This window comes from Lynx canadensis, chromosome B4, assembly GCF_007474595.2.
Source record: "Lynx canadensis isolate LIC74 chromosome B4, mLynCan4.pri.v2, whole genome shotgun sequence".
In the NCBI taxonomy this organism is placed as follows: Eukaryota; Metazoa; Chordata; class Mammalia; order Carnivora; family Felidae; genus Lynx; species Lynx canadensis.
In genome coordinates, this window is record NC_044309.1 from 7,002,615 (window position 1) to 7,027,987 (window position 25,373).

Sequence of the window (25,373 nt, forward strand, 5' to 3'; positions counted from 1 at the left end):
TGCTTTTGCTTTTGGTTTCGTTTCTTTTTCCTTTAAACCAATGATTCGTAAGGAAGGGCGTACATCAGAATCACCTAGGAGACTGATGAGAATATGCATTTCACCCCACGAGATGGGATGGCGATAGTAGGAAAACATATGTAATTTGGAAAAAACACTTCTCTAAAGATTTGCGAATTACTCTCTGGGTAAGAACAATTGCTTTCAGGAAAAAGAATTGTTTTTCTTCCTTTTCTTTTTTGAGAGTGAGAGAGAGAGACAGAGCACGTGAGTGAGCAGAGGAAGGAGAGAGACCCTTAAGCAGCCTCCATGCCCTGTGTGGAGCCCGACTAGGGGCTCTATCCCACGACCGTGAGATCACGACCTGAGCTGAAGTCAAGAGCGGGAGGCTTAGCCAACCCAGCCACCCAGGCGCCTCTTGACTAAATTCTTGATTACATTTTCATAAACAGTAATCAAACTATTAATATTCAAATGCTAACTACCGTGATGGAGAAAACACACAAAACTTCCCTTCGGCCCATCCCTTACTAATCGTGACCGACCCGTGCTACAGCCGGGGAGTCCGGGCGCCTGAGACATCACAGGAAGCAGCACGTTCACTCGCTCAGAGCACAGCCTGCTGAATGAGACTGCCAGAGAGAGCTGCCTAAGTGCTTATTCTGCGGCCCTGGGGAAATCCCCCAAATGCTTTCTGCCTCAGTTTTCTCACCTATAAAATGGGAATCATAACAATAACTACCTTACAGGGCTCATATAAGAATTAGTTGAAGTGATTCATACAAAGGATTCATTCACTATGTAATGTAACACAATAAGTATTTCCATGTTAGCTGAATTACTGCACGATGCTTCCTGTGGTCACCGGGTGGAAATGCCTCCCAGGTAGAAGACCACAGACTAAGACATGAAATCAGTGATCTGAGTTTTCAAGCTAGAGGGAGAAGGACCACAAAGACCTGAATGAGAGCTCACGACTTCCGGACCATCAAGGTTATTATTAACCTTATGTTTCTAATCAAAATTATCTAAATGACACACTCTCACTACCTTTCGGTCTCCTGTCACTGATCAAACCAGCTTCTCAAAGAATAATGAAGGCACCCTGAACGTCTTTCGAAAATCTCACATCCAAGCTCAAAACAGAGCATCAGCAAACTATAATAATTTCTGGTAATTATTTAAATATTTCAAAATTATTATCTTAAAACAATAGAACAATAAATACACAATAAAATACAAAGCTCTACTTGAGTTTGTAAAATTAAAACCACCTTTGTTCAACAAAGTACCTAAAGGGATAATCTAAGTTCAATAAGCTGCAAACTGAAAACAAATACTTCTGCTTTCACAATTCTACATTTCAGCCCCATTTCTGAAAACACAACCCTTGTCTTCTAGCAAACACTGGAAACGATTCCAGGCTTCAATTGAAGATGTCCACAAACAAATCTGGCAAAACTCAAGGAGTCTCACCAGCCTATAAACGGGAAGTTACTCTCTAATACAGGTGTAACTGATAATTTAAGATCGGATGAAAAGAAAAGTCAGGAAAGTCTATCCATAGGATTTAAGTATGTTTGAGAAACTTAAGTCATTTATACCAAATGCTCTTTGAATCATTCACTCTTTTTAAAAAGCGTTTAGAACTTGAGAACTCCAGCTGAATACGTACAGGCTGTAGCCAATAGTCTGTTCGGGTACTTCTTTTCCTTTCCTCCTCGATCTGTAGAACACATAAGACATTCACAGAATTCTCTCATTAAAATCCTTAATTTATTTCAAATACCATTCTATGTAACAAAAGAACACCATAAAACATATGCCTGAAAGGGGCTCCGTGTAACTTACAAGCTCTGACAGATACAAATAAACTTTTTTTGCAATTAATTTTTGATTTCAAAAAAACACTTGGGGGACACCTGGCCGGTTTAGTCTGCGAAGCGGGCTACTCTTGATCTTGTAGTTATGGGTTCAAGCCCCATGTTGGGTGTAGAGATTACTTAAAAATAAAATCTTTAGAAAAAACAAACGAACTTGATTTGATAACAATATGTGATAAAGCAAGTCAACTGACCAAGAAAACAAATACAGGCGGCCTCTACTTGGTCAACACTGCAAGGCCATCTGCCAGCGCTATACTGCCCCCTCCCTTCTTCCCCCCACGTGACTGTCATGAGCTGGAACACAAGCAATGTTTTTGTGGTAAAAACATAACACGGGGCGCCTGGATGGCTCAGTGGATTAAGCGTCCGACCCATGATTTCAGCTCAGGTCCTGATCTCATGATTCATGGAATCGAGCCCTGTGTCCGGCTCTGTGCTGACAAGGCAGAGCCTGCTTGGGATTCTCTCTCGCCTCTCTCTCTGTCCCTCCCCTGCTCATGCTGTCTCTCAAAATAAAGAAACATTAAAATAAGCACCTTAATACACACTTAATACCAGTTTTGCACAGCATGGTTAGTTCTATCTACACTCTGATGGCAAAAAGGGGCTTCTCTGTTTGATAAGGACAATAAATCCTGTGAATATAGGGGAAGAAAAATATAACCTGGAGAGACATAAGCAAAAGGGCGTCCAAAAGAAGAGTGCCGTCTGGCCGCTGTGGGGCTGTATCACGCCTCCTTCTTCCTCAGCTGCCTTAAGTGAACCCTAAGTACCAACCTTCGAGGGGCCAGAACACTGCAATTCTTTGGTTGGTAATAAGTCTCATTTTAATTTCTCCAATTTTCCAATATGAACAAAGAGCATTCTAAATTTAGCACGTCTCACCAAGCGGGTAGATGTAGCTTTCCATTTGACTTTGAATTAAATTCAGAAACTCTGCCATGGCCTATTAAGACATCTAAGAGGTCACTCCCCCTCCTCTCTCGAACCTCAAATGCTACCACTCTTGCACTCATCACGCTCCAGCCACGTGGATCTTTCCTTCATATGCTTGAGGTTGAGATCTTCCCTGCCGTAGCACCTTTTCCCAAGCTCTCCCCCACGGCCCGCCCTCTGACCTCCTTAGCACTTACCATTTTGTAATAACTCACTCACTGGTTCACTTGTTCGTGGGACGTCCCTCTTACTAGCATGACACACAGGGACTGTATTTTGCTCCCTACTATGCAGACACAGGACCTTGCACAATGCCCAGCACATAACACAACTCAGTATTTGCTCAGTGACGGAGCAACTGTATCTCCTAGTGTGCACATTTTATATTACACTCTCAATTTTTTAGACTGGCCTGCATTGTAGGAGCGCCCAGTAACGGGGAAGACCAAATAGCTCCCTCTCAACCCTTCACAACTGAAGAGGAGGGTTTGGGGAGACTAGAGGAAATGATGGTACAGAAAAAAAAAAGTTAGCTTCTTATATCCATTTATTCTTTCTCTTCACCTGTCCTTCTTTTCTATTTGGTTCACAAATTGATTGATCAGGTAAGGCTATGTGTGGAGAGGGAGAGAGGAAGATTTAGGAATATATCGGGGCACTGGGGTGGTTCGGTCGGTTGAGCGTCTGACTTCGGCTCGGTCAGGATCTTGTGGTTCGAGAGTTCAAGCCCTACATCGGGCTCTGTGCTGACAGCTCGGAGCCTGGAGCCTGCTTCGGATTCTGTCTCCCTCTCTCTCTGCCCCTCCCCCGCTTGTGCTCTGTCTCTCTCTTTCTCTCAAATATTAAGAAAAATAAATAAATTAAATAAATAAAATAAAAAATAAATAAATAATTTAAAAAATTAAAGGAAAAAGAAAAGGGAATATATGAACAACCTCCTGCAGCACTGCTCTAGAGCTGCAGGTCGATTGAGAGCCAAAGTCTGGCCCTGGATCCTAAATCGCAGGTTTTCAGTGATTCATCACATAGGCCTGGCATCAGGTTCAGTCAAATAAAAAGTACGTCGTGGCTTTCTCTTGCTGGCCGGGGGGTGACAAATGGAAGTCAGGGGCGACAGGAGAGCGCAGGGTGGTGGGCGGGAATCCATGGAGGATGCCAGTCTCACTGAGCCACGGAAGGTAAACAGAGCTGCTCCTTCCTGCTCTCGACCCCGCCACAGCCCTTCTGCCTGAATTCCACTGACCGTGAACACACGGAGAGTTCTGAAGGCAGCACTTGAAGCGAGAAAATAAACTTTGAGGGGGGGTTTCCAACTCCTTTAGTTCCATCTGATCTACACCCCTCCCCTAACCCAGTGTCTACACATCTTTTGACTTTCATTAATCTAAGAACTGGCAAAACTACCTAACCTTCCTCAGTCGGAACTACGTCATTCCTCTAACAGCTGAAAAGTCGACACGCAGCTGGTAAACTATACCTCCATGATTTCATCGAGTGCTGATTTCTTCTTTTTCTTTTCTTTTGATCGAGCTGTGCTCTGGGAAGATTCTTTGCGCTTAACTGATGCCGCATTCCCGACTGTCTTCAACGCGCTCGGTCCCAAGGAGCTGGCGAAAAGAAGAGCCATACCTGTTAACAGCCACTACGCACAGAAGGCTTTCCAACGTGCAGAAGAACAACACAGGAAAGATTTGTTACTCGATTCATTTACAACGGGTCAGTCGAAACAATAAAGGACCTGTCTCTATGCCTTACAGGACTGTGAGCGCGAGAACACGCGACCTCTCCCGCCATAGCGCCCTCCTCCCCCTCACCCCTTCTCTTGGCACCAACGGTGATCAGCACGGCTGAGCGGTGGCAGCGTGGGTTGGGCAGATCCCACGGGGTCGGGCAGACAGGGTTGGGGTTGGGCAGATCAGGGTTTAAGGAGACTTCCGCTTCTGACTGAGCGATTAACCTTTCTACACCTGAGTTCCTCATCTACGAATGAGGATAAAAATGGCACCCGACTCATAGCTCAACTGCAAGGACTAAGTAAGATGTGTGTAAGGAAGTCTCGCATATTACTGCCAGTTCTATTTTCTGAAGGCAAAAATCTCAACAGGTCACTTAATTTTTGATGGCTCCCGCCTGCCTAGAATTGACAGTGTAAATTCTAAAATTTGCACCGCAATATAAAATTGCCCCCACTGGCCCAAGAATGCTATCTCTAACTTATTATATACACTGGCCATTCTGAACAACTCGTTATTGATTGAGCCACGCCGTGTTTCATGCCTTTGCAGATTTACACGTGCCTCTTTCATACGTAGAACGATCTCTCCATTTATCTCCATTTGTCCCAATTCTGTTCAGATCCTTTCTTCATGAGGCTTCTTGGATCTTGCTGTCTCTGTGGCAGGTATCACACTCCACTTTGCATTGTAATCATTTGCATATGTGATTTATACATGTAATCAGGTGTATATGTTTGCATTTACTTATTTTTTGTTGTAAAGGAGCAGTAACCGTCTAGTGACTCTCATAAAATACATGCTCAGTTAATATTTGCTAACTGAAACTTGTCAGTCTAATCATTTAGTTTGTCATATCTGCAAACGACGAATAGAGGAAAATATGTACATGAAGCTCCTATGGGGATAACCAAGAGAAAAGTGTGATCAACAGAAAAACAATCTTGAATTATTCTTTGGACTTTTTTTTAAGGCATTTAAAGACAGCACTGGACTTATTGGCAGCCAGGTTACTCTAACGAGTCCTGTTCAGCTTGGAGCCAACTATGATCCCTACTTCTCTTCTGCAGTTCAGGACCCCCTGACTCAGTTCTCGTGGGAGTTCATGTTCTCTCTTTACCTAACTGGAAGGTTTTCAATTTATCCTTTTGAAATGTCACTTGCTGGGTTTTGTCCCATAACTCAATCCTCTGAATATATTTCTAAGTTCTCATTCTGTCAGTGGACACATTTCCCAGGTTTGTGACAATTGTACATAACATACATTTGGTTCTCAACAGATTAAGTCTGTATAAACGCTTCAACTTGCTGCTTAAAGAAAGGTTCTTTAGGGGCACCTGGGTGGCTCAGTCGGTTAAGCATGTGACTCTTGATTTCGGCTCAGGTCATGATCCCACGGTTTGTGAGTTCGAGCCCCGTGTCAGGCTCTGCGCTGACAGTGTCCCTCTCTCTGCCCCTCCCCTGCTCGTGCGCTTGCTCTCTCTCAAAGTGAATATTTTAAAAGTGAAGCAAAAAAGTTTCTTGAGATTTAAAAGTACCTTTAGCTAGAAATCCACGAAACTTAGCACTAATTCCAGATCACAATCAACCACACTGTGTCCACATAAGAGGCGCTAATAACCCTAGCAAAAGGGGAATGAGGTTTAAGTGGGTAATTGGGGGGAGGGGGGGTCTAGTGATTACATGTTTACAAACCACCTATTTCCTACTATAGTCAGTGCTTATGTTTCTGCTTTCTGACCCTTTTCACATTCTCCATAATTCCCCAAATTTTATGAACACTGAGTCCTCGAATACATTGATAAATTATTTCGGTATTTCGGTATTCATCTCAACTTGGAATCTTGAGATATTCTTCTTAAAACTAAGCGGCATAAAAAACAAACAACCCCATTAATAAGTGAGCAAAAGGCATTTCTCCAAAGAAGACACATAAATGGTCAAAAAGTCCATGAAAAGATGCTTCACAACACTAACCATGAGGGAAACTAAATCCAGAGCACGTGAGACAACACTTCCCATCTCTTAGGATGGCTTGTGTAAGAAAAATACAGAAAAGAGGAGTGTTGGTGAGGACGGGGCGCCCTGGAACCTTGAGCATTGTTGGTGCAAATACACAACTGGAGCAACTGCTATGGGAAACAGCAAGGCAGTTCTTAAACAAAGCCAACGCAGTGCTATCCTACAGTCCAGCGACTCCACTCCTGGGTGTATACCCAAAGGACTGAAAGAAGGGACTCGAACATCTATCTGTGCACCAATGTTGAGAACAGCATTATCTGTGATCACCAAAAGGTGGGAATAACTCAAAATGTCCAATGGCCGATGAAGAGACGAACAAAATGTGGTCTACACGACAACAGGATAGTATTCAGCCTTAAAAGGGAAGGAAATTCTGACACATGACCATAATGTGGATGTACCTTGAGGACATTAGAGTGAGTGAAAGAAGCCAGTCACAGAAGGGCAACCTCTGTATGATTCCACTCATAAGAGGAGATTAGAACAGTCACGTTCATAGAGACAGAAAGTAGAACAGAGGTCACTGGGGTCTGATGGGGTAGAGGGAAACGGGGAGTTAGGGTTTAACGAGTACAGTTTCAGTTTGGGGTGATGAAAAAGTCTGGTAGATGGATGCTGGTCACAGACATAATGTGAATCTATTTACTGCCACTGACCCGTGCCCTTAAAAACGGTCAAAATGGTAAACATCATGTTATATATATTTCGTCACACAAAAACACCTAAACTGAATAGAAAAAAGAGTTTTCTGTCAAGACGATTTATTTGGCATTATTAGATGTCTACAAGGTGACAAGCAGTGGGGATAAAAAGATGAACAGAATAGCCCATCAGGATCTCACAACAGGTGGGAGAACAGACATGGAAGGGTGTCCCGGGAAGGGGGAACAGCAGACACCGAGAAAAGTCAGGGTGAGCCAGCACAGCTCGTCTAGGACGGCACAAATAATCTAGCAGAGCTGGAGTACAAGTGGTGGGGGATGTACCAGATCACAATGGTCACATAAGAACATGGAAAAAAATGATGATTTATCTCACAAGTGATGACCAAAGATACTGAGTCTTTAATAAGAGAAAGAGGGGCACCTGGGCGGCTCCGTCGGTTTAGTGTCCAACTTTTTTTTTTAATTAAAAAAAAAAATCTTTATTTTTTATTTTATTTTATTTTATTTTATTTAAAAAAAAATTTTTTTTTCAACGTTTATTTATTTTTGGGACAGAGAGAGACAGAGCATGAACGGGGGAGGGGCAGAGAGAGAGGGAGACACAGAATCGGAAACAGGCTCCAGGCTCTGAGCCATCAGCCCAGAGCCTGACGCGGGGCTCGAACTCCCGGACCGCGAGATCGTGACCTGGCTGAAGTCGGACGCTTAACCGACTGCGCCACCCAGGTGCCCCAAAAATGTTTATTTTTGAGAGAGAGAGAGAGCGAGCGAGGAAGGGGCAGAGACAGAGAGAGACACAGACTCCGAAACAGGCTCCAGGCTCTGAGCTGTCAGCACAAAGCCCGACCCAGGGCTCGAATTCACGACCTGCAAGCTCATGACGTGAGCCGAAGTCGGACGCTCAACCGACTGAGCCACCCAGGCGCGCCCCGACCATCCAACTCTTGATTTTGGCTCAGGTTGTGATCCCAGGGTCATGGGATCGAGCCTTGTGTTGGGCTCTGCACTGGGCACGGAGCCTGTTGAAGATTCTCTGGGGCACCGGGGTGGCCTAGTGGGTTAAGCATCTGACTCTTGATTTTGGCTCAGGTCATGATCTCTCTGTTTGTGGGTTCAAGCCCCACGTTGGGCTCTGCGCTGACAGTGACATAGAATTCTCTCTCTCCCTCTCTCACTGCCCCTCCCCTGCCCACTCTCTCTCAAAATAAATAAACTTAAAAAAAAAAAAAGTTTCTCTCTCTCCCTCTCCCCTTCTCTTCTGTTCATGTTTTCTCTTTCTTAAAAAAAATAAATAAAATAAAATTTTAATTGCTTATTAAAAAAAAAAGAAAGAGAAAGACATGGTAGGGCTTGACATCTAGATCCTTCTGCTTGCAATATCAAGATTCTGTTAGAGCTAAAATGAATGATGAAGAATTTAAGAAATGCTGACAGAAGACATTATGAAGGACAGAAATCACTAACACAGAAACCAGAGAAATTAGATTACCAAGAAAATAAAAAGTCGGGTTTGTTTATGTTTATTTATTTGGAAAGAGAGAGAGCGAGAGAGGGCACGTCCGAGCAGGGGAGGGTCAGAAAGAGAGGGACACAGAGAAGCCCAAGCCCAAGCCAACGCACAGGGGATTGATCTCACGAACTGAGATCATGACCTGAGCAGAAATCAGGAGTTGGACACTTCACCGACTGAGTCACTCAGGCACCCCAAAAAGTTGGTATTTTGAAAGAGTAATAAAACAGACAGTAAATTTGAGAGGCCAGATAAAAAGGATAGTCTAGAAAAATAAAAATGATGCAAATTATTGAAATTCGTATGATCAAGATTATATTGCAAAGTTGAATAAACTAACGACTGTCACAAAAGTGTTAAATAGTACCGAATCAGTAGTAAAAGGCATTCCCTCGCCTGCTGACACTAACACAGTATTTTACCAAGCTTTCAAGAAAGTGATAATCCCTATCCTAAAAATACTGTTTAGAATCAAGAGAGAAAACCTATACAAATCATTTTAAGAATTTAACATCGCCAGAAGCATAGGAAATTAAATATCACTCTCAATGACAGTGAAGTAAAAGGCAAGAGTCCATTTTTTTTCAGCCGTGTACTACATTCAATCTTCCCACTAGCTGCTCTCACAATAACACCCCTCCTCCCCCAAAAAGGTTCTAGTAGAAGGTGACAAACCGAGACAGTGAAGATGGGGCTAAAATCAAGGCAAGAAATGAACAGTGACAGATTGCGAATGGAATGTTCGCTTCTAGAAGGGCCCTAGAATTCTGCCACCGGTTAGTAATAACTAACACAATTAAAGAAGAGAAGCCCCAAAAGAGAAATGGGAACCGAGTAACCTGTGTTCAAAGCCGGGAGGAGCAGGGCTTACTTCCGTGCCTCAGTATAGCCTAAGACACCCATTTTTGCTATCTAGATCACTTCATTCATTCTGAGTTTTAGCTATACCAGAGATATAAATCGACAGGAAAATAAATCCCAACCTCTACAAAAATGGGCCATAATCTCAGAAAAAGGAAATTTAGATGAGTCTTAACATTGTATTATCTGTGACGCCATTTACGTGTCAGTATACACACTTGAGACTGAACACACAGAACTTGGTCAAATAAAACTACTTTTATAAGGACATCAAAGCCTGGCGTCGGGGTACAGGAGGCTAAACGGCAGACCCCAAAGATAACCGGTCCTCATCCCTGCAGTTGATACATGCGACCTTACTGGGAAAGGGTCTTTGCAAACGAGGTTAGGTTATAGATTCTGAGGTGAGACTATCCTGGGGTGCCCGAATGGGTTCTATGCATCCTTTCAAGAGGGAAACAGGCAGATTTAGCACACAGAGAAGGTGGTGTGAAGGTGGGGCAAAGAGAGATGTGAAGACACTGCTCTTGAAAACTGAAGGGTGTGGGGCGCCTGGGTGGCTCAGTCGGTTAAGCGTCCGACTTCAGCCAGGTCACGATCTCACGGTCTGTGAGTTCGAGCCCCACATCTGGCTCTGTGCTGACGGCTCAGAGCCTGGAGCCTGCTTCCGATTCTGTGTCTCCCTCTCTCTCTGTCCCTCCCCCGTTCATGCTCTGTCTCTCTCTGTCTCAAAAATAAAACAAAAAAAAAACATTAAAAAAAAAAAGAAAACTGAAGGGTGCAGCCACAAGCCGAGGGATGGCAGCAGCCAGCAGAAGCCGAAAGAGGCAAAGGACGGATTCCCGCCAGGGCCCGCGGAGGAAGCACCGCCCGGCACGTGGCCTGATCTCGGCCGGCGATTCGGACTTCACGCTTCTGGCTTCCAGAAACAGAATAAATTCCTGTTGTCTCAGGACACTTGGTTTATGGTCATTTACAGCAGCCACAGAAAACTAACACGAGAGAGGCCAGCTTGGGGGCCGCTGGGACCAAGTTTAACATTTATCTACACTTGGGAATAACAAATAATAAGGGAGATTGCAGGGAAACACGTACAGGTCTAAAACCATAAGGCAACGTGTGATCTGACACATTTAAATCTGTCTTCCGGGACCTATCAGACCACTACTTTGAAAAGAATTTTCAAGGGTGCCACGTGTAGAACCCAGCTGACCGCTTCCTTCGCGATCTCTAATGTAGGTGTCAATCCTGAAACATTTTGACCGAAGTGAAGACCTCCGGCCAGCCATTCTGAAGCAGTATTACGTGCTCCCTCAGTCTGTCTAGTTCCTTCAACTCTCCTCGCCACTTACTTCGTCGTGTGAAGAAACACTCGCCTAATAAATTAACCAGAAAACCTGAGTTAGGTCTTCAATAAACAATATGTAAAATACTAAGTAAAATAACAAAGATTGGCCAACTCAAAACTAATTTCTGGTAGATAATGGGAAGGTGTCAGGAGGAGGTGCCTTCCTGAATATCTTGTTTTATTTTTATTTTTTTTATCTCTATAAACAACTGGACACATTGCGCATCACAGATAGTGAACAGAGATGTGGTGAAAGAATGTCTAAGAACTGCAAGAGAAGAGAACGTGAAAAGTGAGAAGTACCTGACTACATGCTGTTCCAGGACTTGGCAAACTACAACCTAAGGGGCAGATGCAGCCTGCTGCCTGTGTTTATAAATAAGATTTTACTGGAATACAGCCACGATCGCTTGTTTACATATTGTCTCTGGCTGCTTTCTCGCTCCGATAGCAGCTAAGTGGTTGTGACAAAGACATATGGCCAATGATGTCTAAACTATTTACTGTAGGGCCTTTCCCAGAAAAAGCTGGCAAGCCCCATTCTGTTACTACATCGCGTAGCCCAGAAGGCAGTCGTCACTGAGTGCTGACCAGGGTATTTACACTGTACTAGGTGCTGAGAAGTTAGGCGAATGACTTCGTCTCTATTCTCACAAGATGTTAATACGGTAGACAGAACAAAAACTGTATACTCCGGCTAATATTTAAACTTGAGACGTGGGCTCTGATAGAAAAACAAATAGCAAAAGAAAAGAAAAAAAGGAAAAAGAAAACCAAATAGCACCGCAGTAGCACAGAAAGAATTATTAAGTGGAGAAGGACTCCCAGAGAGACAAAGATGTGTCATGGGAAGCACGTGATCAGAGTAGGCCTTTCCTCAAAAGGGGGAATCATATCATCATAGGCAAATCAGGGAAAAAAAACAGTTGCTGAAAAACACAACAACCACCAAACAAAAACAAAACAAAGAAGAAAATTACAACCAGAAAAAGAAAAAAAAAACACCCACAATACTGCAGCTTTTAAAATGTAGTCATCAACATTTCACAGAAATCCTCCAGTTCTAAGATACCTATTCACGTAGCTCACCTTGATTTGGATGATGTTGCTGCTGAACTACATGCTCCTTTATTCAAATTGAATGTAACTGGAAGAAAAAACAGTGCTATAGTTTTTTGCGTATTTTACACATTTCATTTCCTACACACGCACACACACTTCATTTATACACATATACGTATATATTTCAGGGAAATTATAACACTTCTCAGATAAGATACCACACCACATCTACACAGAAGTTCCCGGATGGTCGGCATGAACGAGAGCTGGAATGCTCCTACCCAGAGATGATAAACTCCTGCAGAGAAGCGCACTGGGCAGATGCTCAGAGCTGGGAAAGGCTGCCTTGGCTGTTCTCCACCTCCACTGTCCCCTTCTGCCCTTGCTAAGGGGACAGGACTCCAATTTTGTTTAGGTGTTCACACTTCTCACACTGTGTCTGTATCCTCTGTAAATTTGCATGTTGAAAACCTAATGCTCAAAGTGCTGGGATTAGGAGGCGGGGGGGAGGGGGGGGCAGAGGTGGGGGGGAGGATTTATAAGGTTCTTTTGCTCTAAAACAATCAAAATAATCCCGCTTCCTTTCCCAGGGACTGCCTTTGACATGGAGGCTGATAGGGTCTGGCCAGTGACATTCCGAAGGAAGTCTGCTGGCTGGAGGAGTGTCTTCTAGGTAAAGTTTCCTGGCTCACAGGGGACTCTAGAAGAGATGCCCTCTGTCATCCTCTGGACAATGCTGGGTCTACATACAATGGCCGGAAGTGCCCACAGCTACCTCGTGTCCCGCTGCTGACCGATGGCCTGGCGTCCGGAACCACCCTGCCCCTGGGACTCTTGTTAGAGCAAGCTATTTCCTTACTACTGAGGCTCCCTTTGGTCAGTTTTCTTACTTGTAGCTGAAGGCATCCTACCCGGTTCATCGTTACAACTTTTTCACATATGGGAGAGAACAGTGCGATCCAGACACAGTACAGGTCTTGCTCCCAAACCTGTTGCTAGTTTTTGGCAGGGCCGATAGGAAAGCATCCATATTAGAAGAAGAAAAAAAAAAGTAAAACTACCTTTTTCTTCATCATTTTCTCTGCTTAATTCCGTAAAAACAGGAGCCTCCTAAAAGGAAAAAAAAAGAGTGTAAAGCTTTGGTTTGTAGTGCATTTGCCATCAGTACTCAGTAGGCCCAGGTGCTGACTTCCTACCCATTGTTGCAAGGCAGCTCCAAATACAAGTGCAAGGTGATTAAGATCCTAGCCAAGAAATGACGCGCACTGCAAACATCCTTCCACTGAGCACTATTCCAAAGCGGGGAGAAAGTGACTTCTCTGGACCAAACTGCAGAAGTTTACCTACATCTGTCTTCCTGCTACAATTTAAAATGGAAACATAAAACAATAAACTTTAAAAGTTTTACCTAGAGGATTACCTTAAAAAAACAAAACCTTTCTATATTGTGGGATGGTTTACTGTTAAGATCGAGAGTCTAAGACGAACTCAGGAAGAAGTGCAGGTAAAACCCACCTCTGCACGGTATTGGCTCTGTCGCCTGCCAATCTCGCAATCTCCCTTATGCTTCAACTATTCTACCTTTAAAACAGGGATAACGTGCATATTCAGAGGTATCATAAGGGTTAAATACGATATAAAGGAAACACTTAGCATCATGCCTGCAAGAGTGTTTGATAAATGTTAACTGTGGTTTCTACTAACAGAAAAGATGTTCTTATAAATAAAACGTTAAAAAAAGATGTTCTTGAGATCTAGCTGAGATATTCTTTCCTTAGGCAATGTCCATTAACATCTTACAAAAGACATGTTTAAGTGTGGAATGAGGAAGCACTGATCAGTAGGACTTCTTTTACTGGAAGATGTTATTTATACCTGGAAAGTATGAATTAACTTGAAGGTCTTAATGGAATTAAGCAAAAATGTTACAAAACAACGCTATTCCAAAAGGTAAACCATGTTCCTCTGCACAAGATGTGATACTTCTTAATTTCCACAATAGGAAATTATAATTTTCCCTCCACTGAAAACAGAACTTTAAATTTTATTTTCATTTTATTTTAAAGCTTATTTGTTTTTTAGAGAAAGAGAGTGCAGGGAAGGAGCAGAGAGAGAGAATCCCAAGGAGACTCCACACTGTCAGCGCGGAGCCCAATGTGAGGCTCAAACTTGCAAACCATGAGATCGTGCCATGAGCCGAAACGAAGAGTCACATGCTTAACTGACTAAGCCACCCAGATGCCCCCAGAGGTTTAAAGGTTTTTTTTTTTTTAATGTTTATTCATTTTTCAGAGACAGAGAGAGACAGAGCATGAGTGGGGGACGGGTAGAGAGAGAGGGAGGCATAGAATCTGAAGCAGGCTCTGAGCTGTCAGCACAGAGCCCGACAGGGGGCTCAAGCTCACGGACCGCAGGATCATGATCTGGGCCAAAGTCAGATGCTTAACCGACTGAGCCTCCCAGGTGCCCTCAGAGGTCTAAATTTTAAAAAGGTAAAAGAATTTCAAGAATAAAAAGTTTTTTCAATCTTAGGCAGGGGTTAAATTTTACAACTACAGGGCTTTAAACATTGTTTCTATTTTAATACAGAAAACTCCTAAAAGATGGCGTAAATACATGCATATGAAAGCAGCACCGTATTACACACACACAGCCACCCACTCATCAAGGTCAATTAACATGGTATAAAAGTTGACTCATAAATGGATCTTTACTTTCTTATTGCCTTTTCCTTCCTGCGTCACTCTGTAATAAACAGCTTCTACAAGACACGCACGTTAATGATCAGAGCAGCTGTATTCATAATAGCCAAATCCTGAAAACAAGCTACATGTTTCTCAGCAGGACAATGGATCAATTGTGTGATATTCATAAAATGGATACACATCAATTTTAAAAAGGGTGAAACACTGGTAGGAAAGGACACAGGTGCAGTAAACATAAAGAACATTCTGTCTGAGTTAAAGAAGCCAGACACAGAGAGAGCGTACCGTATGACGAAGTTCGTATGAACTTCGACGAAGTTCAAGAACAAACTGGCAAGTAATTAAGAGTGGCACATCAGAACACCGGTTCCTTCCTGGGGAACAGGGAATATTAACTGGGAATGAGTATGACACTGAAAATGTTCTGTATCTTGAGCTGGGTGGTCATTTCATAAGCTATCTGTCCATCTACTATCCATCCATCCATCCATCCATATGTAAAATTCCACTAAGCTGTAACCTTAAGATTAATGCACATCATACACTTCAGCACATGTATCTTATACCACAATAAAGTTTTTTTTTTTTTTTTTAATGTTTATTTTTGACAGAGAGAGAGAGAGACAGAGCATGAGCAGGGGAGGGGCAGAGAGAGAGGGAGACGCAGAATCCGAAGCAGGCTCCAGCACAGAGCCTGACGTGGGGCTCAAACCCTCAGACCACGAGATCATGACCTGAGCCGAAGTCGGACGCTCAACTGACTGAGCCACCCAGGCACCCCGCACAAAAAAGTTTTTAAAATACTAAATGGCTAGGAGCGCCACCTATGTCACAGGCTATACTTTCCTACACACACACAACTTTTGGTATGGAAGCACCATGAGGCAGGGAGTTTTTATCTTTTGTTTACTGCTCTCTCCCCAGTACCTAGAAGAAGGCCCGGCACACAGAGGGTACCCAATAAATATTTGTTAAAATAAATGCCCTCCTCTAGTTATTCTAATACCTGAACCACCTTCCCCATGCCCTGTCTCCCCATTTACCTGGGTTCGGCCTGTTGATTCTTCAGGCCCACAGGTTGTATCTGCCTGATTCAAACAGTCTACATCCTGCCCAGGCTGGGGCAGGCGCTGGCACCTAGGTTCCCACACTGTGTTTAACTCCAGCATCGCGCTAATTACGGCCGAGTAATGTCATCTGCTGTGTCTCCCCCACTAGTTATCACCTGCACCTTAGCCATAAGGAAGCTGAGGTTTAGAACTATAGAATTCTATAAGATCAAGAGTCAGTAAGTCAGAGACGGGACCCAGGCTGGCCTCGACTCCAGAAGCTGGCCTTTTAGACTCCGTCATGCACATTCTCCTCTTCAGTAAGGAACAGCATCTGCCCAACTCAACTCGATGCTTAAAAATTTTGATTCTTGAGACCTTTTCCCATTGCCTCCCTGAATGACACTGCTGCCCACCTGTTCTTTCCCTTCCAGACCTCTTCTCACTTGTTCTTCAATAAACTTGGCTGTCTTCTCTTCATCATCAAGGTCCTGCTTCTTCTTTTTCTCCAGTTCCAGTTGCCGGCGGATAGTTTCTGGGTCCCTGTCGATATACTGAATATACCAGCCCTTCGGCGTCTCATCCACCTTGCACAAGCCTTAAAAAGAAAAACAAACAAACAAACAAAAAAACAGGTAAACTCGTACACAACCAAAACTAAAGGAAAATATAAATGCGTTCCATCTCTGCGTCATGTACTTATTCATTCAAATACACTATTCAAACACATTCAAATACACAAATTCATGCGGCCCATGGATTTTCCATACTCACAGTTGATAACATTTAGACATTTTAAGTGGGATACTTTATCTCCTTGAACAGAAAAAATTATTCTGATTTTTAACTACCTGGGCTAAGTCAACTATGTACGCCAGGGAAATACAGGAAAGTATCATCTTGCTTAGTAATTATTTAACTGTGTCTAAGTATTTAACATCCGACGAGTACATGATATTCTACTAACTTAATAGAAATTTGCCCCGTAAAATGGAATCAAGTAACACAGTGAGTATGTGATACATGTCACGGCTCCTTGCCCTCTCCCTCCAAGTTCATCCTATGAAGATTAGAAATGGAAAAAGCTGCAGCAAATTTTTAAAAAGCTCCTTGCACGGGGGTAACAAAAGCCTCAGAAAGTAAAATGAATACGGGGGCGTAAGAGGGGGAAGACTGGTAATAACCCTTAACCCGAATGAGAGGATGTGCTGGTGATAAATCCGGGCCCTGTCAAAAGAACCGTCCCAGATGCTCGCGTTCGGGTGGAACACACAAAATCAGTCCTGGAAGATTATGCTCCCCTCCGCCAGTTTTTAACTGCCCTGCTCGCCCTCTTTTCGTAAATGTACACAGAAACCGTGACAATTCTGTCTCTGCCCCCGAGCCACGCAACAGCTGCTCAGATCCTGTCTTATTCTCACCTTCTCTGCCCAGCCACTTGGTAAAATCAGTCAGAGTCTCCCACTGGGTGGCATTCATGTGGATGTGCTCCCGGTGGCTGATATACTCATTGTACACGATGTTGTTGTGGACTCTCTTAGTGCCTGAGAACAAAACAGCACACCGTCAACCCGGAGCAGGTTTACGGATTAGGAAGTTATTGTGTGCACAATACCCAGATGCTTACCAAAGCGTCTCCTGAGAAGTTCTAGAAAGTCATTTCGGAATTCCCTAGTAAGGAAAGGAAGGAAAGCATTAAGGTAATTCTACAAATACAAAGCCACCATACAGTGTGAATGCCCAAATGATATATGACACCTCTATGTGACTACCTGTTAGGAACCCTTAAGAACTGAAAAGGGAAGGAATCCCGAAAGTTTACAGCTTTCGAGGATTTCAGTTTACAGGTCAGTTTGGAGTTGAGACTTCCAGGCTTGGCGGAGCAACCACAGCACAAGTGACTCCACGGGTCTAGAAAGGTTCCTCCGTGAAGTCTCTTAGCGTGACTGAGCGTGGCATAAAAAAACCATTCTTCCGACGATAACAAAGCTTCCCTGATTCCACGTGAAACTGGTACTCAATGTGTCCCTCTGCACGGAATACACTTTGTTATGTGCTGGGTAAACACAGGTGAATAAAACCTAAATCTTGACCCAGGTTCCAATCTAGCGGAACCAATCATAACACGAGGCGAACTGCAAAAGAGATGTAGCACAATGTCACGGAGTTGAGGGATGCCCGCTGGCGATCTTTAACGTGGGCGGGGAAGTAGACATCAGACCTTATAGGTGGAGAGGAAGAGAAGGCCACTCCCAGCTGGCAGAGAAACACGGAAGCATCACGTCTGGGAAATGATGATCTCACTGAGCTAACATTGTGAGTAGACAGAAAGGAGGGACATGGTGGGACAGAACAGAAGAACAGGGCAGGGGTGGAGGACACAGCTGGAAAATAATGGCGGGGCTGATCTTTGAAGTACCTCGAATGTCATGCTCAAGAGGGTGGGTTTTATGCAGGCAGTGGCAAAGCACCAAATAATTTACTTAGGAGTTAGTCTGTGAAAATCTGTGATCTAGAAAGACAGTCCTGGGGAAGACAGAACAAGAATTCTCCAAGTGTGGTCCCTACAACAGTAGCATCAACACTACCTGGGAACTTGATAGAAACAGCACGTCTCCAGCCCCAGCCCAGATCTACGGAATCAGAATCTGCCACTGTTGTCACAAGCCCTCACAGTGATTCTGACGCACGTGGCGGTTTGTGAACCATGGGCGTAAAACACGGACAGGAGGGACAGAAGCTGCGGCCGGGAGATCAGTGAGGAAGTCACGGAATTAATTTAGGTGACACATGATGAGAATGATGACTAGGGCTGGCAGAATGGCGAGGAGGTGAGTTTAAAGGACACCGTAGAGGAGAATCAACAACAGGGAAGCCCCAGCTTAGCATTCCGAGTAGGTATTGTCAGCCAGCCCACGATAGGCGTGGTGGACAGAGTACCGTGCTTGGCTTTAAAATGTTGGCTTCGGGAGAGCCTTCAGAAATATAGATTACAACTGCCCAGGGGAAAAAAAAAATCTACAACTTAGGACAGATAATCAGGAATGAAGAGTAAGACTGAGGAGTCACCCAACACAAAGGGAACAGCTGGAAGAATGACAGAACTCTTGGAGCCTGGGTAATGTGGACTGAAGGAAGCCGAGCGGACACCCTGAGGAACATTCCTGCATTGGAGGAGCTGGGAGGAAAGGAAGAGGGGCTAAGGAAGCAAGCTGGCAGCAGGAGGAGGAGGAGGAGGAGGAGGAGGAGGAGGGGGAGGAAAGCCAGCAAAGAATGGAAAACAGAGAGATGTTTGTGGGTAGTTAAGAGCGTTATCCACTGAAGAAAGATAAAGAGCAAGATGGAAACTGGGCAGCTACGTGGATGCAGTAAAAGGGGGCGGAGAGGAAAAGCCCAGTGTAGACGGCTCTTGCCAGGATGATATTTCCCCAAATGTGGCTCGTGCAGCCCCATGGTAATCGAGGTGGTTTCGTGTGGTTCACAGATAAACAATTTTGGCCTTTTTCACCGTGTTACCTGCGTTGATGGCACAAAAGCCACACAGGGGACACCTGCTGGCGTCTTAGCCAAGTCAGGGCAGTGGGCAGCGAGGCCAGCCTGCACAGGCAGCCAGAGTATTCTTCACGGACACGCGCTTGCGGTGAGAATCAATGCTGGTTTCACCAAGAACGTCCTTGACGGGGCGGTGGGACAGCACTAAATCTCAGCCTGCGGGGCTCCATCTCATACCCTGTGCGCTGGGACGGGCTCGGGAACGCAGCACTTCCACCGCCGCCTGGGGCTTGTCTTGAGCGCAGCACTCGTGCGATGGTCTGAGCCACGCACAGAACTACCTCTGTCACCGCGCACCACTGCTACTTGAAAGGATGACGGACCGATCAACTACGGTTATTCAAAATCGGGTATTTCGTAGACATTTGGTCAAAAATAAGCAAAGTGAGCCTTGTCACGTCAAGGAAAACAGCTGACATTTGTTTATCATTTGTTGCCGACGATAAAATGTGAGCTTTCCGGCAAAAAATTAAATCTGGTAAACTGGCATCGGCCACCGTGAGTCTGACGTCCCTCCCAATACTAAAGGACCTTTCCGATGACACTGATAACATTAAAAAGTATGATTTTACGCTACTATGCAACAAAACGTGTCACCATTCGGAACACTCGGTGAACCAATATTTTCCAAATGACCAGTGCATGATGACATAAAACCATGCGTGGGGACAAGCTCCATCTAAAGTGAAAGATCGAGGGATCATAATGTAATAGCGCACAAAAGTTCCCTGACACGGTTCCAGAATCCACGCTGCAGCTAATCTTGAAGAAACTACCACGTTGTTGTGTTTTGATGTTGCATCAAAGAACATCCAAAATTATCCGAAAAAGGCTATTAAAGTATTCCCCTGTTCCAACCAGACATCTATGAACAGGGTGGCCTTTCTTTATGTGCTTTACCCAAAACATGTTGAAACAGACAATTGAATACAGAAGCGGTTGTAGAATCCAGCTGTCTCCTAGTAGTCAGACCCTGAAGAGATTTGTAAAAATCTGAAGCAAAGCTATTCCTATTGTTTTTGTTTGTTTTGGAATATATAGTTAATTTTTATTAAAAAATTATTTATTTTAACACTTAATAGATTTATTATTATTTTTTTATTATTTTATTTTCTTACTAACACTCCTAGATTTATTATCATTTTAAGTGAGATAATAAATACGCTTCATTTTTTTTTCATTTTTAATCCCTAACTCACAAGTATCAATATATCGGTATCAATCACAAACAAAAGCTCTTTGAGGCTCTTCAAGAATTTTTAAGGGTGAAAAGGGGTCCTAAGGCCAAAAGGTCCAGAACTTGGGAAAGAAAGAGACAGACAGACTTAAGACTAAATATTAATAGCAATAATAATTAGTAGCTAATATTAATCAAGTACTCGATACTTTTCTAAACTCTTTAAAACCATTAACTCATTAATCTTTCTATGAAATAAAGAAAACGCCTGGAAGAGGGTGCTGTTTTTAGTCCCATTTCACAGATGGGGAAACAGAAGCACAGACAAACGTAAGTGCTTCGGCGAGAGTCACGCAGCCCGCGAAGGGAGAAGCCTGGGTTTGCAGGGCTTACAGGCAGGCAGTCGGATTCCAGAGCCGTGCTCTGAGCCACAACCGAGTTAGAGTGAAAGAGAGTTTTTTTGTGTTGGGAGAGCAAGGCTGAATTGTGAGAAACACTTCTGTAACAATTTCATACTGTGACAAATTGTCAGAGGAAAACAAAACCTGAGCACAGGATAGCAGAGCTATCCTGTTAATGTGGAAGGAACAGACAGAGCTCCCAATATACACATTTTTAAGCATATGTACTACATGTCCAACTCAACAAAGCTTATGAGATAAGGATGTCTTCAAGTTACTTACTCGGAGAAGTAATCCATAAACTGCTGAGGATTTTCTGAAGCCAACAGTAGTTGTCTCTGGTGAGATTCGGACATACAATGACACTTGAAGCCATTCTACAAAACATTAAGTAGTGGTTAAGTTCTGATTTAGGTCATCATAATGGGCCCTAAACAGAAGTATTTAGTTAACCATAAAAAGCCCCTCTGTGATAATAAATTGTAACAAGAAAAGAAAAAGAGAAAATCACTAGCTTTAAGCACACTATCATCTTTTTTAAAACGTTTTTTATGAGGTTGAGTTATGTAACACTGCCCCTCAAGGGATAATCCCAGGAGATTAAAGAGACAGAAAGCTCGTGGCAAGCCGACGTTACTAAGAGACAGGGCAGGGCACGGGAACTGAAGAGTGATTTTGTTTTTTAAATCCATTTACCCAATTTTATTGAACATCTACTACGTGTAGGGTGATGTAAGTGGTTGGGGAAACGTAACCAAGTAAAATGGGCCGTTAGTGAATTTCACTCACTTTTCTCTACTTCACTTCATTATCCAAAATACGTTATGGCATATTACAGAAATGTCATGTTAAATCTCATGGGATAACGGCACACTACAGAAACCTCGTGTTAAATATACTAAATCTGCACCTTCTTCAGGTGACTATAAAAAAAATGACAAGTTTTGACTTTGTATCTACGCGACTTAGCATTTACAGCTGATTCTCCGCCAGCACCGGCGATGAAAACTGGGCCTCTCCCGCCGTGTTCTCCGTGTCAGTGAACAGTTCTGTCCCACGCCCGGTCACCCAGGCCAGGGACTTACCACTAAGTCCACTCGGCCTCCCTAACACCGCCTCTCTCGTCTCCCCGTCTGGTCTCACGCCACTGGCCCGATGTCAACACCCCATCTCGCTTAGCTGCCTCACCCTCAGTCACCCACAGACGACTGACACGATGCTCGCCTCAACTGTGTTCCACCCGTGCACTACTCTCACTCGCAAGTACCTAAAAGGAAACTTGGTGTTGGTCTCATGAATGCAAAACCAGTGCAAATTCCCGTAGGTTAAAAATCAGTCACTGAAATGAAAACAAAATGAGGCCAGTAAATTCTAGAAACCCATGAGAGTGGATGGGCAGGAGGGGAATACTCTGGATCCGACCTCCTTCCCCTCAGTCTTCCAATACTGAGAGAGAGGGAGACGAAAGGGAACTTGGAGGGGTCAACCTCTCCTCCTGCAGGCCACCCTCCCAGGCAGGGGAGTCGATGCGCAGAGTTGAGAGCAAACGGCACAGAATCGCCACAAGTGTCTTACTCTGAAATCGGTAACTGAAGGAAAAGAGTTAAGCAGTTATCCTCCTTTTGCCATACAACCTGTGTTTGAGGATAACCAAACAGCTCCAGTTAATGAGAAAGAGCTCAGCCTTACATAAGAATGGCAGCCAATAATAAATTCTGAGAAATACAGAAAAATAACCACTTTGCAGCTCTTAAGGAAATAATAGACTCAAGCAAGGATGCTAAAACACCGAAGGAAAAGGTTGATGGTAAACTAGATGTATTCCTTACTATCTGCTCGCTCTTGCGAGAGGGAAAATATTCCTTTCTAACATTACCGTCCTCTTCACTCAGTCATCTTAGCACTAGCAGCCATTACGGGCCTCCTTGTGCGATGCGATACGAAACCCGCAGGACCACCTATCAAGTCGTCTTCCCCCAAATATTTAACCTGATCCGAATCAAGCCTTCAGCTCCAAGTTCCAGTTTATAGAACTGTAAGTTAGAGAAGGAGGGTCAAAGACAACCACAAGAAAACTTCATTGTTTCATATCAGAAAGTGGGAACGCTCCAGGGCAGTTACTGGCCCAGTAGAGAGTCAACGTCAGAAAAACTGAATTAGCAAAGATACCAACTCGAGTGTACATTGACAGATAAACGGATAAAGAAGACACACACAACGGAATATTACTCAGCCTACAGGAAAGGACCGAGATCTTGCCATTTGTCACAATATGGATGGGCCTCAAGGGTGTTTTGCTAAGTGAAATAACTCAGATAAAGACAAATTTCCTATGACTTCACCTATATGTGGAACCTTCAAAACAAAAGAGTAACGGGCTCCTGGGTGGCTCAGTCGGTTGAGTGTCGGATTCTGGATTTGGGCTCAGGTTGTGATCTCGCCATCCTGAGGCAGAGCCCTGCACTGGGCTCCGTGTTGGGTGTGGAGGCTGCTTGAAATTCTCTCTCTCGGGGCGGGGGGGGCGGGGGGGGGGGAGGCGATCACGTGGCTGAGTCAGTTAAGCGTCCGACTTCGGCTCAGGTGAGGATCTTATGGTTCGTGGGTTCGAGCCCCATGTCGGGCTCTGTGCTGACAGCTCGGAGCCTGGAGCCTGCTTCGGATTCTGTGTCTCCCTCTCTTTCTGCCCCTCCCCTGCTCACCCTCTGTCTCTCTCTCATAAATAAATAAAACATCAGAAATTCTCTCTCTCCCTCTGCCCCTCTCCCCTGGCTCATGCAGGCATGCACACGCACGTTCTCTCTCAAAAAAATACAAAACAAAAACAAAAACACAATCAGACCTATAAATACAGAGGATAAGCTGACGGCTGTAGGCGGCAAGGAGAGGCGCTGGGCAAACACGTGAAGGGAAGGGAGAGAGAGAGGCCTCTGGTGATGGAATGGAGAGAACTGTGCAGGAAGTACGGTCGATGGCAGGTATGGTGACAGTGTTGCGGGGTGACAGGTGGGAGCCACACTTGTGACGCGCACAGCAAACGGCATAAATTACGTTGTGCAGAGGAAACCACTGTAACTAACATGTGGGTAACGCGTGACAGCTATACTAGTAAAAAATTAATTAGATGGGGCGCCTGGGTGGCTCAGTCGGTTAAGCAGCCGACTTCAGCTCAGGTCATGATCTCACGGTCCGTGAGTTCAAGGCCCGCGTCGGGCTTTGTGCTGACAGCTCAGAGCCTGGAGCCTGCTTCGGATTCTGTGTCTCCCTCTCTCTGACGCTCCCCTGTTCATGCTCTGTCTCTCCCTGTCTCAAAAATAAATAAAACGTTAAAAAAAATTAAAAAAAAAATTAATTGGAAAAAAAAGAAAAACAACGGAGTCGCAAGGGGGCGGGAGCAAGGGCGAGGGAAGTGGATTCTATATTCCGTTTAGGAATGAGAGAGGATCAAAAGCCCTAATTACTCACATTTTTAGGGCAATGAAACTCTTCTCTGTGAGATGATAATGGATGTATGCCATTACACACATTTGTTCAAAACCGGAGAAATGTCCGACATCAGGAGGGAACCCCACTGCCAACTGTAGGCTTTGGTGGTGAAGATGTGAAGCACTAGTCTGTTGCCAAATGCTGATAATGGGGAAACTGTACAAATGTGGGGATGGGGTGTGTACGGGAGATCTCTGGACCTTCCGCTCATCATTGCTGTAAAGCTAAAACTGCTCTAGAAAAAACAGTTTATTTTTTTTAAGCCCTAATAACAAATCCGATCCATGGCTTTTGATTGGGTCTTGGTTTTAACAAAAACTTAAAAAAAAATTTTTTTTTTTAATGTTTATTTATTTTTGAGAGAGACAGAGTGAAAGAGTACAAGTGGGGGAGGGCAGAGAGAGAGAGAGGGAGACGCAGTATCCGAAGCAGGCTCCAGGCTCCGAGCTGTCAGCACAGAGCCGGATGCGGGGCTCAAACTCACGGACCGTGAGATCATGACCCGAGCCGAAGTCGGACGCTCAACTGACTGAGCCACCCAGGCGCCCCTATGGTCCATGACTTTATTTATTGTTTTTTAAATTTTTTTTAACGTTTATTCATTTTGGAGAGACAGAGACAGAGAGTGAGCAGGGGAGGGTCAGAGAGAGAGACAGACACAGAATCTGAAACAGGCTCCAGGCTCTGAGCTGTCAGCACAGAGCCTGACGCGGGGTTCGAACTCACAGACCGCGAGATCATGACCTGAGCCAAAGTCGGACGCTCAACCGACTGAGCCACCCAGTGCCCCGAAATAAAAAAAACTTTTAAAAAGCGTTTGTGGGAACAAGTGATGAAAATGTGAATATGGACTGTGTGTCAGACGACATAAAGGAACTTGTATTACTTTTTTTTTATGTGTGATGACATATATTGTGGCTACGTAGAAAAATACCCAAATATCTTAGAGAAGCATACTTAAGTATTTAGAGATGAAATGTCCT

General features: G+C 44.2%; 1 protein-coding gene across 6 annotated transcripts in view; it reads right to left on the minus strand.

Moving 5' to 3' along the window:
* Positions 1-25,373, minus strand: part of KIN (Kin17 DNA and RNA binding protein) — a 46,389-nt gene that overhangs the window by 19,024 nt on the left and 1,992 nt on the right. For all 6 annotated transcript variants that reach the window (XR_004343831.1, XR_004343832.1, XR_004343830.1 and 3 more), the window contains exons 2-9: positions 21,190-21,284; positions 17,405-17,448; positions 17,199-17,321; positions 16,194-16,375; positions 13,085-13,133; positions 12,051-12,108; positions 4,300-4,429; positions 1,676-1,726 (exon numbers count right to left, since the gene is read on the minus strand). Coding sequence is in view for 3 of the 6 variants with exons in the window: in XM_030321125.1 (XP_030176985.1) it covers positions 1,676-1,726; positions 4,300-4,429; positions 12,051-12,108; positions 13,085-13,133; positions 16,194-16,375; positions 17,199-17,321; positions 17,405-17,448; positions 21,190-21,284 (732 nt within the window). In the remaining 3 variants the exon portion in view is untranslated. The remainder of the gene's footprint in view (positions 1-1,675; positions 1,727-4,299; positions 4,430-12,050; positions 12,109-13,084; positions 13,134-16,193; positions 16,376-17,198; positions 17,322-17,404; positions 17,449-21,189; positions 21,285-25,373) is intronic.